Genomic DNA, 16,109 nt, shown 5'->3' on the forward strand with positions numbered 1-16,109 from the left:
AAAAATATACATGTAAAAAATATAAAAATATAAATATAAAAATAAAAAATTATACTTGGTTCGTGGTGGTTGAGAACATTGAGGAGGGGCAAAATGAGGATAAGAAAGAGAGGGGGGGAGAGAGAGAGAGAGAGAGAGAGAGAGAGAGAGACAGAGAGACAGACAGACAGAGAGAGAGACAGAGAGAGACAGAGAGAGACAGAGAGAGAGACAGAGAGAGAGAGAAATAGAGAGAGAGACAGACAGAGAGAGAGAGAGAAAGACAGAGAGAGAGAGAGAAATAGAGAGAGAGACAGACAGAGAGAGAGAGACAGAGAGAGAGACAGAGAGAGAGAGGGCCGTGAGAAGATCAGTCTCACTAGCAAGTATTTTGGGAGCTAGTATTGAGGCTGCCGGCAGCTATCTTTAAGCGGCCTACTTCTCTGATGTGCCTGGTGGGTGCTGAGGAGAGAGTGGGGTGCGCACGCACACACACACACACACACACACACACACACACTCACATAAATTCACACACAAACACACATACACACACAAACACACATACACATAAATTCACACACAAACACACATACACACACGCACACACAACACACACACACACACACACACACACACACACACACACACACACACACACACACACAGATTCACACACAAACTCTACTCAACACCCTATCCTCTTCCCTCCTAGCTACACAGCCAATGGTTCTTAATGTACGCACACACACGTGCAACAAACACAGTGCCCGAAACCAGACACGCACCTACGTACGCAAACACCTCCCTGTCCAAGCGTCACGTGGGAGACGGCGAGGCGTGCGTCCGCCCTGAGACATCAGAGGACAGGAGGGACGCCGGCGTATCGGTGGCGACCGCGCTCTTTGTGTCAGTGACCAGGTCGTCGTCCTCGCCGCCGGAGAGAGCTGCAACGCTGCCCCCAAGTGGCGTGCGTCTCTCACACACGCGCGGACATGCGCACGGCACGCTCGCAGGCACACACACACACAAACGGTAGTTTTCGAACGGCGAGCGAGTGGACAGATTGATTGGCAGACTGCTAGCCCTGGGTCTGGCTTACTGTAGAGTAGGGCTGGGTTTAAAAAATCGATTCATCGATTCTGAATCAAATGATTCAGAACCGATTCATGAATCCCAAAATCGATCTTTTATTTAATGAATGAATGAATAAATGAAGGAATGAATAGTTCATTAATCGTCGTTATAGGTCGTTTTCAATGCTGCAGTACTCCATGTAGAACACACAGCCCCTCCCCCCTCACACACACACACACACACACACACACACACACACACACACACACACACACACACACACAAGGAAGAACTTCCTTGTTCTTTATCACTGTTGAGCGCTCGTTTCCCCCCCAAGACATACAGGTGAGCAGCTGGCTCGCCTACTGCTTACTGGGACAGATTACTCTGGGGAATGCTCTGCATAGCAGTTTGTGTGTGTGTGTGTGTGCGTGTGTGTAATTGTGAATCTGTGTATTGTATGTGTGTGTACTGGGGAAAATAGTAGTAGTGCCCTTGTGCCTTCAGTTCACACACACACACACACACACACACACACACACACACATAAGCAAAGATCAGGTGGAGGGGGAACGGTGTGTGTGAGCTCGTTAGCTAAGTGGTGTGTGTTTAATTGATGGATGGGAAGGACGGTGACCTTTGACCTCTTGAGTTCCCTACTCTGACCTCATGTGAGGCAGCTGCTTCTTTAGACGGGGATGTTTACACGGCTTATCACTCCTTAAGGTCTGCTCTTCTCGCACACAAAATGGCTGACAATGCAGTGAATGCATTCTACTGCAAAAATGTATGCCGATTCTGCTCAAACAGGGCAAGGAAAGCTGAATGAGTTTACATATTGTTAGATGCGATGTTTCCCAAGCAAACAACGAACCAGCATATGACCGGGACTACGGATGAAAACTAGCCTTCTTGGCTAATTCTGCTACATTTGTAGCACATGTACTGTACACTGTCCCTGCCAAGTAAACAATAAACAAACAAACAAACAAGAATTTAACATGAAATGATCATTACATGCTGAATTCTCCATTCTAATAGGTAAACAACATCAAGGTATTCGGTTAGTCTGCCATTTTTCACATTTACAAAAGCAGGCAGTGCAACAAAGCATCTTTTCCACCGTCACAGAACTGGACAGGGGGCGCCCTCTCTTGGCTGACGGGGGAACTACATCTTCCTGCCCACACTGAACACAATGTTCCTTTCAGTTAATAGAATCCCATTTGAACTGTGATACGAGCCACTGGGGGATACAAAGGCAGTCACGGGGAGCGACGAGTGAAATAAATCAGACGTAGAATGTTTTATACTTCCATAAGGTACCCGGACAAAACGTCTTTGCCACAAGCTGGGACAAAGCTGTGACAATGATGTGTCTGTCCCCAACTGCAGCCCATTCTGAACCAGGAAGCAAACTCTCTGTGATGTCATATACCTTATCTTATACCCTGTGATGAATCCTAATGCAAACACAGTGAGAGGGTGAATACGGAGGTAACTACACTTGGTATTGAATTGTTACAGATAGTAACTAGGTTCGTCTCTACATCACAGCTAAAATAGGTGGATGTGGCTCTCAATAATGGGGGATCAGAAAGATACTTTCACAAGACCCACTGGAGGATGGAGGTAGAGGGCAACACTGAACACACAGTGGCTCCGTCCTGGGGCAACAACTGGACAGCCTGGAGTCTGTGGCAGAGAGGAGGATGGAGTCCATCCTAGACAACCCCTCCCCCTCCATGACGAGCTGTGGCAAATGGGAGCACCTTCAGCCACAGGCTCCTCCCACCCAGGTGTAATACGGAGCGGTTCAGACGGTCCTTTGTGCCAGCGGCCATCAGACTATACAACATGCCTGAGTGTTCTGTGTGTCATCGAGGTGTCCACGTATACATGTGTATTACTAGACATACCTACACAGATTGGATGTATGCATGTTCTCTACACTCTGTTCCCTACACTGGCTCCCTGTAGCGGCTCGCATCCAGTTTAAAACTCTGGCGCTAGCCTACAGGGCAATGAAAGGAACAGCCCCCTCCTACCTCCAGGCCATGGTCAAACCCTACACTATTTGCCCACTAATGTTAGGCAAAATAATTCTAGAGTAGCTGGAACGCTGGCACAAATATACAGTACTTCTTTGTTTGTATCGGGGCAAGGTTGTATTCAGAAACTGTATTTCCATTGGCTGGCTTGACCTGGGTGCAGTAGAGATACTAGAGCAGTGCATTGTGGGGCGAGATCCGGAGCACTATTTTATCTTCAAATTAGCCAAAACGTTAATTAAAAATCCATCCCTGTCCCGGTCTGTGTTTGTGTCAAATATGAACGCTGTCAGGCTGAATGTGTCTGAGGACGATGCGAACAGGCCAGAGAGTTGCTTTATTATTAGTATGGATGGATACCATACCCAAACATCTCATATACCATACCCAAACATCTCATATACCATACCCACACATCTCATATACCATACCCAAACATCTCATATACCATACCCAAACATCTCATATACCATACCCAAACATCTCAGACCATATGAAAATATATCATATACCATACCCAAACATCTCATACCATATCAAAACATCTCATATACCATATCAAAACATCTCATATACCATACCCAAACATCTCATATACCATACCCAAACATATCATATACCATACCCAAACATCTCATATACCATACCCAAACATCTCATATACCATACCCAAACATATCATATACCATACCCAAACATATCATATACCATACCCAAACATCTCATACCATATCAAAACATCTAATACCATACCCAAACATATCATATACCATACCCAAACATATCATATACCATACCCAAACATCTCATACCATATCAAAACATCTCATATACCATACCCAAACATCTCATACCATATCAAAACATCTCATATACCATACCCAAACATCTCATACCATATCAAAACATCTCATATACCATACCCAAACATCTCATATACCATACCCAAACATCTCATATACCATACCCAAACATCTCATATACCATACCAAAACATCTCATACCATAACAAAACATCTCATATACCATACCAAAACATCTCATATACCATACCAAACATCTCATATACCATACCAACACATCTCATATACCATACCAAAACATCTCATATACCATACCAAAACATCTCATACCATATCAAAATAGATCATATACCATACCCAAACATCTCATATACCATACCAAAACATCTCATACCATACCAAAACATCTCATACCATACCAAAACATCTCATACCATATCAAAACATCTCATATACCATACCAAAACATCTCATACCATACCAAAACATCTCATATACCATACCCAAACATCTCATACCATACCAAAACATCTCATACCATACCAAAACATCTCATACCATATCAAACAACTCATACCATATCAAAACATCTCATACCATACCAAAACATCTCATACCATATCAAAACATCTCATATACCATATCAAAACATCTCATACCATACCAAAACATCTCATACCATACCAAAACATCTCATACCATACCAAAACATCTCATACCATATCAAAACATCTCATATACCATATCAAAACATCTCATATACCATACCAAAACATCTCATACCATACCAAAACATCTCACTGCCTCCATGACTGCCAGGGAGCTTAATGTCATGTCACCACAACAATCAAGACATGAAAGTGAGTGGGTGTAGAACGTGTGGGCTTTTGTTTTCGTCTCTTCACAGTACTGAGTTATTCTGAATGTGAATGTGAACTGAACACTCACTAACATGGCTCTGTGTGTGTTTTTCTAACCATGTTGGACTGGCCCACTAAGGAAGGAATCAAACATGGCTCTGTGTGTGTTTGTCTAACCATGTTGGACTGGCCCACTAAGGAAGGAATCAAACATGGCTCTGTGTGTGTTTTTCTAACCATGTTGGACTGGCACACTAAGGAAGAAATTGTAATTTGCAGCTCTGCATGTTTTACATGTCATGACACATTTCACAGGTTACTGTAGTGGAAAAAAAATAATTGGCTGAAGAGAAAAGGTGAATATACCACACACACACACACACACACACACACACACACACACGCACACACTAAACCTCACACACAGGGTGATCTATGTGCATGTCAGCCAGCGTCTGACACAGCACTGGCTTAGCTGACACTCATTTCCTCTGGCTGCCCTCCCACTGACTCCTCTCTCTCTCTCTCTCTCACACACACACACACACACACACACACACACACACACGGACACACACTTTCTCCCTCCCCCTCTCTCCGTTCCTCCCTCTTTCTCGCTCTCCACACACACACACACGCACACACACTTTCTCCCTCCCCCTCTCTCCGTTCCTCCCTCTTTCTCCACACACACACACACACACGAACACACACACTTTCTCCCTCCCCCTCTCTCTCCGTTCCTCCCTCATTCTCCCTCCCCCTCATCGCCCTCCGTTACCCAGGCGGTCACCCAGAAAGCCCCCCCCCCCCCCGCCCCTCTCATCCTCTCAATATGCAGCTCACATGATCAGCTGAGGCCCGTGCCCTCCGATCCGTCCACTCAGGCTGCGGTATTGACAGAGACGGATTGGCTGAGCCGTCCAGATCTGCCAGACAGGGATCGAACTCCCGAGCCGCCCTGACGTGCGCGCAAACACACCCCCTAATCCCCAGTCCTCTGTTAGGCCTGTTCCACCAAGAGGGAACCGGTTCGGTGCCGGTTTCGAGAACCTAATTTTGAATGGTTCCGAGCATTTTGACCAAAAAGAAATGAGTTCGGGAACCCGAAAGCTGGTTCCGAAACCGGCACCACAGAATAGTAGGTTTTTCAGTGCGAACCGTGACGACATCATGGGCGTGGGCTGACGACGGTTCGGCTCACAACTGGTCGAAACGCGGGCCCGTTCTCTGGACAGAACCAAGTTTCCAGGAATTTTGAAAGGAACCGGTTCACGAACCAGAGTTCCTTTGGTGGAAAAGGGCTATGTGTGTGTGTGGTGCGTGGAGAAAAACACACACCCTGATCCCCAGTCCTGTGTGTGTGTGGTGCGTGGAGAAAAACACACAGCATAGTAAACTAGGCCATGTAGGCCTGACTAACTACAGGATACCGGTGTCTGGTTTGGTGTTCTGGTTCTTTTTCTATCCACTCTGAGAATCAATTAAATTCTGTCGGTTATTCGAACACTGATGCTTATTCAAGCTGAGGCACCAGAAACAATCTGTCTAATTCACCAGTCAGATGTGCTCAATTACAAATAACTCTGAAATGTAATTTGATGTAACGTACTGCTTTATAAATGTTCTTAGCCGGTAGACAAACATACTCCAGGAGCTTGCTCGATCGCCTTGTTGAGAGGGGTCAGGGAAGAATATTTACAGCTCACTTATCTGGCCCCCGGGTGATTACTATTTTTTTGCTTCCCTCTGGAATATGTAGGGGTGGGTCGTATGCCCACCTCCCTTGTTCTCTGTAAAGCGCATTGTGTTGCCTCTGGGTATGAAATGCGCTATATAAATAAAGCTTTGATTGATTAATTGATTGAGATATGTTACACATACAGTTACACAGATTTTTTTAAACCAAGCATGGAAGCTGATTAAAACGCAAGCTACCTCACACAGTACCTCTCCTCTACATTCACCGGTTCTGATTCACAAGGCCCGGTTCTAACCTCATCGTCCCGCTCCAGAGAACCTCTCCTGGCCCTGCTAGCCGAGCTGCGCCTGTCGGCCCGTCTTCCATCAAAGACCCGTGGGCCGGCGGAAACCCCGACGGAAATCAATGCAGTTTACTGTGCAATGTGTAGCGACATCAATCAGCGGGAATGAGCCTAGCCTAGCGCATACTTTCATTACAGGTGACGGCAGAGAGAAGAGAACAGATTTATACCAGGGAGAACGCACTGGGGCCGGAGTATCATTAGTAGTTATGATGTATGAGATCCAAGCTGCGGCCTACATATCGCATATGCTACGGTAAAGTTATTGAAGCTGTAATATTGTGGTTTATGATAAGCTGCTGTATGCCGGTGCTAGCAAGACTGAAGGTCTAGTATCCAATGAAAGTTGACCGGGACACGTGGATTTGTGATTTGACAAATTCAAAAGTGACAAACCAAAATGTGTGGCACTGAAGCCGAGGGTTGTCCCATGTCAAAGACACGTCTTTTAATCAGGGAACAGAGGCTTTTTGACTGATGGGCGGAGCGCGACGGACCTATAATATGTTGTCATGTTCCGTATTAGGCCACATTAAGAGACAGCGGGCACAAATTAACATGGCCGCCACTCAACGTGAATACAACGCCGCGTAAACAGGAAGTGAGGTCTCAATGCTTAATGCATCATCCCTTTGACATACTTAAACTTGACATACTTATGCATTCTCACTAAGAGTCAGCGGGCACAAATAAACATGGCCGCCACTCAACGTCAACGCAACGCCGCATACACAGGAAGTGAGGTCTGATTGCTTAAAGGATATGGACACTGAATTTCCTGTTTAGCCCTATTCCTGGCTTCACTGGCATGTATCTATCTGATCGCAACGTTTCGACCCTTAGGTCTTCATCAGGCAAGTTGCCGTGGAAGTTGCCTGATGAAGACCTAAGGGTCGAAACGTTGCGATATTCTCAATAAAGTGGACGGGGAGAAATCAGTGTGCAGATCTTTCCTCTTCTCACTTAGCCGGTAGACAAACATACTCCTGGAGCAGTAAGAATTTTTACAGCTCACTTATCTGGCCCCCGGGTGATACTGGTTTTTTGCTTCCCTCTGGAATATGTAGAGTGGGTCGTATGCCCTCCTCCCTTGTTCTCTGTAAAGCGCATTGTGTTGCCTCTGGATATGAAATGCACTATACAAATAAAGCTTTGATTGATTGATTGATTGATTGATTGGTTGATTGATTGATTGATTGATTGATCAGCCATACTGTAGGCCAGGCTGGCCTGGCCTGGTTCCATTCTGATGTTCTCTGAACGCTGAATTCATCCGGTGTTGTATAGAACGTTGGCTATATTGAATTGAATTGAAAGCTTTATTGTCATTATACAAGTATAACGAAATGTCGTAACAGCTTCCTCTAAAACAATATTCACAGCCACACACACACACACACACATATTGTATGAATAATAGTATTATCACTCAGCAGGCAGTGAACTATGCACACTATGAACAGGGAGGATCAAAGCAGACTGTTATGTGGGCTTTTAATGGGCGATTCTTCGCTATATAGGCCTCAACTGTATCAGCAGACAGTGGGACAATGTGATCTCCAGGTGAAGAGAAATGGCTTGTGTGCTCTTTTTGGCGCAGTGATCAGGAGGATGATGTTACTGACTTACTGCTAGTAAAGAATCACAAAAGAAGGGAATGTTTTGGTGAAAAGAGGGGGTGGTTTGATGGGAAAAAGTGAACTTTATCTGAACTTTACTGACCAGACCACACCTCCTGTATCCCAAATACACATGCATGCAAACACACACGCACGTCACAAGGTGTGTCTTGTAGAATGTCGAAGCTTATGAAAGGGGTATCTGACATGTATTTCAAGTGCAGTGTGGAACATACAACTAAAAGCACCATTGATGTAGTCTCGCATAGCCAGACCCATGTCCACACTGCATTTATGCTATGTCAGCGCTGGAAAGGTCTGGCTGGACTCATCGCCCAATCACAATCGGCAGAGTGGTTGCTAGGTTGTAGTCTGGGAGAATCTTCCATCACCACTAATTGGCCGACCACATGAATCGGCGCCACTGATTAACGAAGCAGTAGTAATAAATTAATGACAAGGCTTATCCCTCAAACCCGCTGAGTCAGGCTATTATCAATGTGACGGAGAAGGCCAGTTGAGGTGCCGGCATGCATTTGGGTTTTGAGGGATGAGACTCTGGTGTAAGACACAACACAGCGCATTGTGTTGCCCCTGGGTATGAAATGCGCTATACAAATAAAGCTTTGATTGATTGATTGATTGATACACACTGTAGCACAGCTGAAATCATGAATTTATGGTATTTCACAAATTAACCTTAGACTTGCACGCGCACACACACACACACACACACACACACACCCAGGACTTTGAGCCTCTGTAGAATCTGCCCTAGCTGTTCTGTTAGAGATCAGTGAAAGGAGCCTCTATTCTTCTCAGCTTTGTTTGGGCTCTCTCCGGGGGGGGTGTTGTCTTGTGGGGTGTGGTCAGGGCCGCCAGGAAGGGGGTGTGGTGAGGGATGGGCCGTTATAATAACCTCCTTGGGATGGTCGACCCCTGAGGAACAGAGGGGGTGGAAACAGGGGCGTGTCTTTCCCAAATTACATGAATAAAAGACAGACTGTGAGTGTGATTGGCTGATTGGAGCTGTGGCTACTGCCGATTCTAGATGGACGAGCTTTCTCTTCTAGATGGACGAGCTTCCTCTTATTACAAACAGGGCGGGTACCTGTGAGTGGGCGAGCGAGAGTGCATTTGTACGAGAGAGAGACCGCGCATATGAAGTGTCTGTTTACATGTAGTAAATGGGGGCGGGGCCTGGCTGGGTACTGTAAGCTCGAACGTTGACTGAGGACTCATCACCGGGGTGATACCGCCAAACAGGAAGGACAACTTGTTGCGAGCGTTATGAAGTCACCTGAGAACACGCTGTGCGCTTGTTGTGGTTTCCTCGCTCAAAGCGTGTCTCCAGAGATGAACACTCTAGTGTTCACTGCGGAAGACAAGCATGAGTAGAGACGAAGAACAAAGGACAGAGATCTTATTACCCCGGTTTCACTTTGAAGGCGAGAGAGACCTTTGGCATCTGAGCTTTAATATCAAATAGAGGGAGAAAGAGAGAGGGAGATTCTACCGTCTCCAAGTGAATCTGGATTACAAACTTAATCTTGGAGAGGGACTTGCCCTCTTTTGTAACCTTTCTTTTATTCTGGTCACAGAGTTTTTGCACACAGTCTTCTCTCCGTCAATGTGATGTCTCTTGAGAAGCTGCACATGATATAATGAACAAAATTAACTGGGTACATTTACTGTAAATAGGCTAGTCTGCAATTGGTGAATGATAGTGTGGCCATTCAAATACTGGATTTGGGATATAGGCTACTACGGAGGGAAACATGTTTGTGATTAGAATCATTCTGGTATCTCTTACCATGTGTCCTGAATCAACATAGCAGAGCCTTTGTATCGCCCAGGCTAATTCATGCCAGTGGCTACGCCGGTGACGTCGGTCCAATAGACGTCGGACCCCCTCTCTCCAGACCGATTCTCATGCACGTTAGTCACTGCGCCGTGCGATGCACACCAACCACCGTGACTTCTCGTGACAAGAGTGGCCACCTACACTCCGTGATACCGGCTGATACACCATGCGATGTGCACCCAGCAAACACGCAATGTCAGGGAGACGTTCAGATCATGTCTTAATAACGTCCGTCGGTCCTGAACCCCGTTTGTACGTCTGCTGGACCCCTCAATATTCAAACGTCTGGCTTGGACCCCTCTAAGACGTCTGTGGACGTGCAGAACGGGTTCAATATCTGAACGTCTAAAAAAAACATTCATTCTGGCTCCTAATTGGATGTCTTTGGACGTCCGAAAAAGAAAAAAAAGACATCTAAAAGACGTCTTTTAGACGTGTCTTTGCTCAGTGGGCAGTATAGGCTCATTCACACCCCAAAATCTAGCACAAATCTTCGTCTGACGCCCCACACACGCTATAATATCACCATCTGCCACAAACCAAGTTCGATTCACAAATAGGCAGCTTCCCTAAACTGACATGATGTAATCTTGTAGGCTGCTTATCCGTCTCCAGAGCTGTCATTACAATGAGGTCAGTGAAAGCTGCCACATCTGTCAGCTCGTTTCTGCCACCCCCATCAGTCAAAGCGGTCCCCCATCAGTCAAAGCGGTGTCATGACGCTTTCTGCGTCACCTGATCGAGAATCAATGCTTGTTTTATTGCGCTCGTAGGTCACACAATTCATATTCGATACGGCCAGAATGGCACAGCAGGCTCAGTACACTACAAACGGGGGAAACGGGACGTTTCCTTCCGACACCACACAGTTGGACCGGGCAGAATAGCTGGACCCGAGCCGCAAAGGCCGGTCCCGGTCCCGGTGGTCCCGGTGGTCCCGGTGCCAGCACCTGCACCGTCGCCCTCGCGCGCCCTGCGTTTTTGCCGTTCGTTTAAACGCTCGCTCCTCGTATGTCATCGTAGAGGCTAAAGGCCCCGGATGGAGCCGTTGGGCTACAACCGACGGCATGGAGACCCAACCGCTGTCACGACCTGACACAAACACAACGAATGGGCACCGTAGGCTAGTCCACGTCCACTACTCTCTACCCCCGCCCTGCTTACCTTCGATGGTGGGCTGTCTTCTCTTTCTTCCCCTTCGGCCGTCTCTTCCTGGCCTGGATGGCCATCACTGGGGGAGATTAGATTCATTCACAGGCATGACCGACGTCCGAAGAGGGGGATAGAGAGGGACACAGAGAAAGAACAACACATCAGTCTCAGTCTCTGTCCGGCGGGTCTCAGCATCGTTGAGTAAAATAGTGAGAAACCTCGCAAGCCCCGAGTTTCCATCTCCGCCTCGAACCATCGAGACCATTCAAACCGGCGCGGATTCGGGAGGAATGAAGGATGATAACTACGCACCTTTCCTCGAGCTCATGATGTTGTCCTCGTTCCCCTCAGCTCGGCAGCAGCAGCCGGGATCTCGCGCTCGCTCTCCAACCTGCACGCGTCAGAGAGCGCGCGCTCCCTCTGTCTGCCGGGAGGAGGCGGCGCGCTGCGCGGCACCGAGGTCCCACGTGGACGCGCATAGGTGCTCCGGCACCGAGGTCCCACGTGGACGCGCATAGGTACTACGCTCCGGCACCGAGGTCCCACGTGGCCGCGCATAGGTACTACGCCATGGTTACCCAGCAAACACGCAACGTCAGGGAGACGTTCAGATCATGTCTTAATAACGTCCGTCGGTCCTGAACCCCGTGTGTTCGTCTGCTGGACCCCTCAATATTCACACGTCTGGCTTGGACCCCTCTAAGACGTCTGTGGACGTGCAGAACGGGTTCAATATCTGAACGTCTTAAAAAAACATTCATTCTGGCTCCTAATTGGATGTCTTTGGACGTCCGAAAAAGACAAAAAAGACATCTAAAAGACGTCTTTTAGACGTGTCTTTGCTCAGTGGGTACCATCTCTTACCATAGCCTACCGTTACCTGGCTGCACAGGCGAGGCACAGGTGAGCGCCAAAGCAGCGCGCCATCAGATGTCCCAGAAGTAGACATATGTCTTCGTTATTTTATGAAGGACGTCTCTCCTCTGCCTATCCACTGCTATCCAAGTGAGTTTTAAAAATTTTTTTTTTTTTATTGGTTACTGTATTTTGTATGTGCACTGTATTGTGTATTGCATGTGCTCTGTTATGTCTTTGCACTGTCCTGTCCTGTCCTGTCCTGTCCTGCACCCTGTCCTGTCCTGTCCTGTCCTGTCCTGCACCCTGTCCTATGTCCATCAGCGTAATGCCATTGCGCTAGTTAAATTCCTAGTGTGTGTAAACCATGTACATGGCGAATCTTGAATCTGTATAGAGCTACAAATAACCTCATAATAGGGCCAGGCTACACCGTTTACTTGTGAGAAAACTTTTATTTTCACAATTTCTGGCTCATTCAGCAAGATAAGGTGAAAGGAGTTGCTTAATCTGAGTACCCAGCGAGTGCACAATTTAGTATGATCTGTAATATTCATGGATATAATATAATGGGTATAATATAACCGTGGATATTGCTGTGATACAGTATTTGAAGGTTTTGCGTTAAACCAAGCCCCCAGGATTCGAAATCTAAAGTGAAGGCCTATTGAACCGCGCCATCTTGGCTAGATTTGTAGTCATTTGGCTATTTCCGGTGACTTTTGACTTGCGCAGTTGAGCTTTTCTGTCCGACGCGCGTCCACGAAAAAGTTCACATTTATATGAAATGTAGACGCGCGTTCCCGGCTCTCTCGGCTCTCCCTGCTTTGATTTAGCAATGAAAACCGGCTTGCATATTAACCTGTTTTTGTAAAATATATCCATTGGAGAAATTATTTTTTCATCCAGGCATCTTAGTTTTAACAGGTTAAATATAATTGAACATGTTTTGTTTGCTAGTAGATGGTATTCATTCCGTTCGCGATAACGTTATTGCAGCCAGGCTGAATTCCTCCAGGGAGCCAGTGACCGGCGAGTTGAAGAGCTTCACTCCCCGCCAGCAGGAGCTTTGGCCGCGGCTACCGCATCTCGGATAACCCGCTGAGTTCCTGGCTGCTATTTCACATTCGCCCTTGATCAATCCCAATACCGATCCATGGTAACAATGAATCAATCGTTCAGATCAGATCGGCAGTGCTGCATGCATGTTACAACATCATTGTTAGCTTTATTAACATAAGCATAGCCTACATTTATCTCTCTAACGTTAGGCTATCCATCTTACACCAGTCGGCCATTCGATAGCTGGAAGTGGTCAACGCCAACGTTGACTGAAAACACCCAAACTCAGTGTATCGTTTCATCTTCATGCTACACATCAACTCCTTTCCATTGTATGTGAATAAATTACTGTTATTCTAAAAATATCCCATTTCTGTCCATTCCTGGAAAAGGCTAATAATTGCTGTCAAATGATCACTCCAGTTTATCACCGTATCCCACTACCATTTCAACTATGCACAGGAGATTGTCTTATATATATATGTGTGTGTATGGAGCAATTGTTTTTAATGTCCGACTTTTGTCTGTGCTGTTCAGTAAATGTGCATCTGTCCTAATTTATTGTAGCCTATCTACTACACAACCTAGTTCAAATTTATGAATCTTCCGCGGCGTGATCATTTCCAAACCAAATTGCGGGGAGGGGGGGGGGCATTAAAAGCATTACAAATTAGACATTAAAAGCATTAAAACGAAATGTGAAACAGCATGACAACATACACATTCCTTGATTATTTGTATGCTGTGTTGTCCCGTCTGAGTTTGTCCTGTTCGTGATTGGTCTCGTGTTCCCACTCGATAGGCTTGCACCTTGACGTTGGTGAGTGGGCTTTAAACCAAGACGGGCTGTATGTGTATGTGTGTATGTATGTGGTTTGTGTGTCATATTCTATTATTGAAATGTAATAACAGAAACAGTGTGCCTCCTCTTATCCTCACAGCTCAAGCCATTTTTAGGAGACCAGTTCACACCTCAACCAGACCTGCTGCTGTTTAGGACCTGCTTTAAGCCCTTTTTTGTGGTGTCCGTTTTCTGTGTTCTGTGTCAAGTAAGCCAACCCACCTTCAATGCAGTGTAGCCTCCACATTTGAATGGTTACAGCAGTCTTGTCGTCTACAAGCAACAGTCTCTGGCTTTGCATGGCAATTTATGTAGTATCATCCGAGTTCTACAAATGCTGTACTTTTTTGTACTGTAAGTAACCCCTCAATTATTCAATTTTACTGGGGAGCAGTGACCATAGCCTACTTGCCAACCCTCCTGACTTCCGCGGGAGATTCATAAATTTGAACTAGGTTGTGTAGTAGATAGATAGGCTACAATAAATTAGGACAGATGCACATTTACTGAACAGCACAGACAAAAGTCGGACATTAAAAACAATTGCTCCATACACACATATATATATATATATATATATAATGTTTCTGTTAGGAAATGGCAGGCTAGGTAACCCCAAGGCAGACACAGACACAGGTTATGCTCAAAAAAATGATTTACTGGTTCTTTACACCAAAATAACACAAAAAACGGACAAAAACTTGGCTTATAGTTCTCCTCCAACTGGGCTAAGAGTCCTTCACGAACTGAGTAATCCACAAAAAGGTGATGGCAGCAGAAGGGATCCTCAGGCAGCTGGAGAGGCAGGCGTCACAAAACTGAAAAAACAAGGAAAAACATATAAGACAAATGTCACTCAAAAAACATGAAAAAACTAGAGGCTCATACACTTTCCTGAATAGATCCTTTTTTTTCTTTTACATAGTTTTTACTCTAGAACCCTTGTGTGTAAAATGTATCTGTTGTGTAGTGTAGTGGTTAGGGCACAGTCACACTAGCACTGTTCTTGTCCATGCTGTAAGAGGGGGATGGGCCTTTGTCAGTGGGGGTCGGTACTGTTCCCGTGGATTGGGGCTGAGTGCTGGGGGAGTGACTGGACGGTTTGGCTGTGGGGTTGAGTAGGGTATCAGTGTCTGCGGGGTTCATCAAGGCCAGATCGTACTGTTACTCCCCCAGCACTCAGCCCCAATCCACGGGCACAGTACCGACCCCCACTGACAAAGGCCCATCCCCCTCTTACAGCATGGACAAGAACAGTGCTAGTGTGACTGTGCCCTAACCACTACACTACACAACAGATACATTTTACACACAAGGGTTCTAGAGTAAAAACTATGTAAAAGAAAAAAAAGGATCTATTCAGGAAAGTGTATGAGCCTCTAGTTTTTTCATGTTTTTCGAGTGACATTTGTCTTATATGTTTTTCCTTGTTTTTTCAGTTTTGTGACGCCTGCCTCTCCAGCTGCCTGAGGATCCCTTCTGCTGCCATCACCTTTTTGTGGATTACTCAGTTCGTGAAGGACTCTTAGCCCAGTTGGAGGAGAACTATAAGCCAAGTTTTTGTCCGTTTTTTGTGTTATTTTGGTGTAAAGAACCAGTAAATCATTTTTTTGAGCATAACCTGTGTCTGTGTCTGCCTTGGGGTTACCTAGCCTGCCATTTCCTAACAGTACGATCTGGCCCCGAAGGGAAGGAGCCAGGGATTTATATAGGCCTTCAGCTGCTGATGAGGATTGGGAACAGGTGTGCTTGGTAGGTAGCGTTGATTGCCTTCCAGGCATACCAGAGCAGGGAGGGGCTGGGAGGAGACAGAAGGCAGAGGACACGGCTGCCGCAGAGAGAGGGGGCGTGACAGTTTCACATTTCGTTTTAATGCTTTTAATGTCTAATTTGTAATGCTT

General features: G+C 46.1%; 1 protein-coding gene across 1 annotated transcript in view; it reads right to left on the reverse strand.

Moving 5' to 3' along the window:
* The window catches only part of srpk2 (SRSF protein kinase 2), a gene marked incomplete at both ends in the record, with an annotated part of 49,167 nt that extends 37,640 nt beyond the window's left edge, over positions 1–11,527 (reverse strand). Inside the window, 1 exon segment of the mRNA XM_084451407.1 lies at positions 11,463–11,527. Within this exon segment, the coding sequence (XP_084307533.1) occupies positions 11,463–11,527 (65 nt within the window).
* Positions 11,528–16,109: the final 4,582 nt, after the last annotated feature.

The sequence above is a fragment of the Borostomias antarcticus genome (genome assembly GCF_949987555.1).
Source record: "Borostomias antarcticus genome assembly, chromosome: 16".
Taxonomy (NCBI): domain Eukaryota; kingdom Metazoa; phylum Chordata; class Actinopteri; order Stomiiformes; family Stomiidae; genus Borostomias; species Borostomias antarcticus.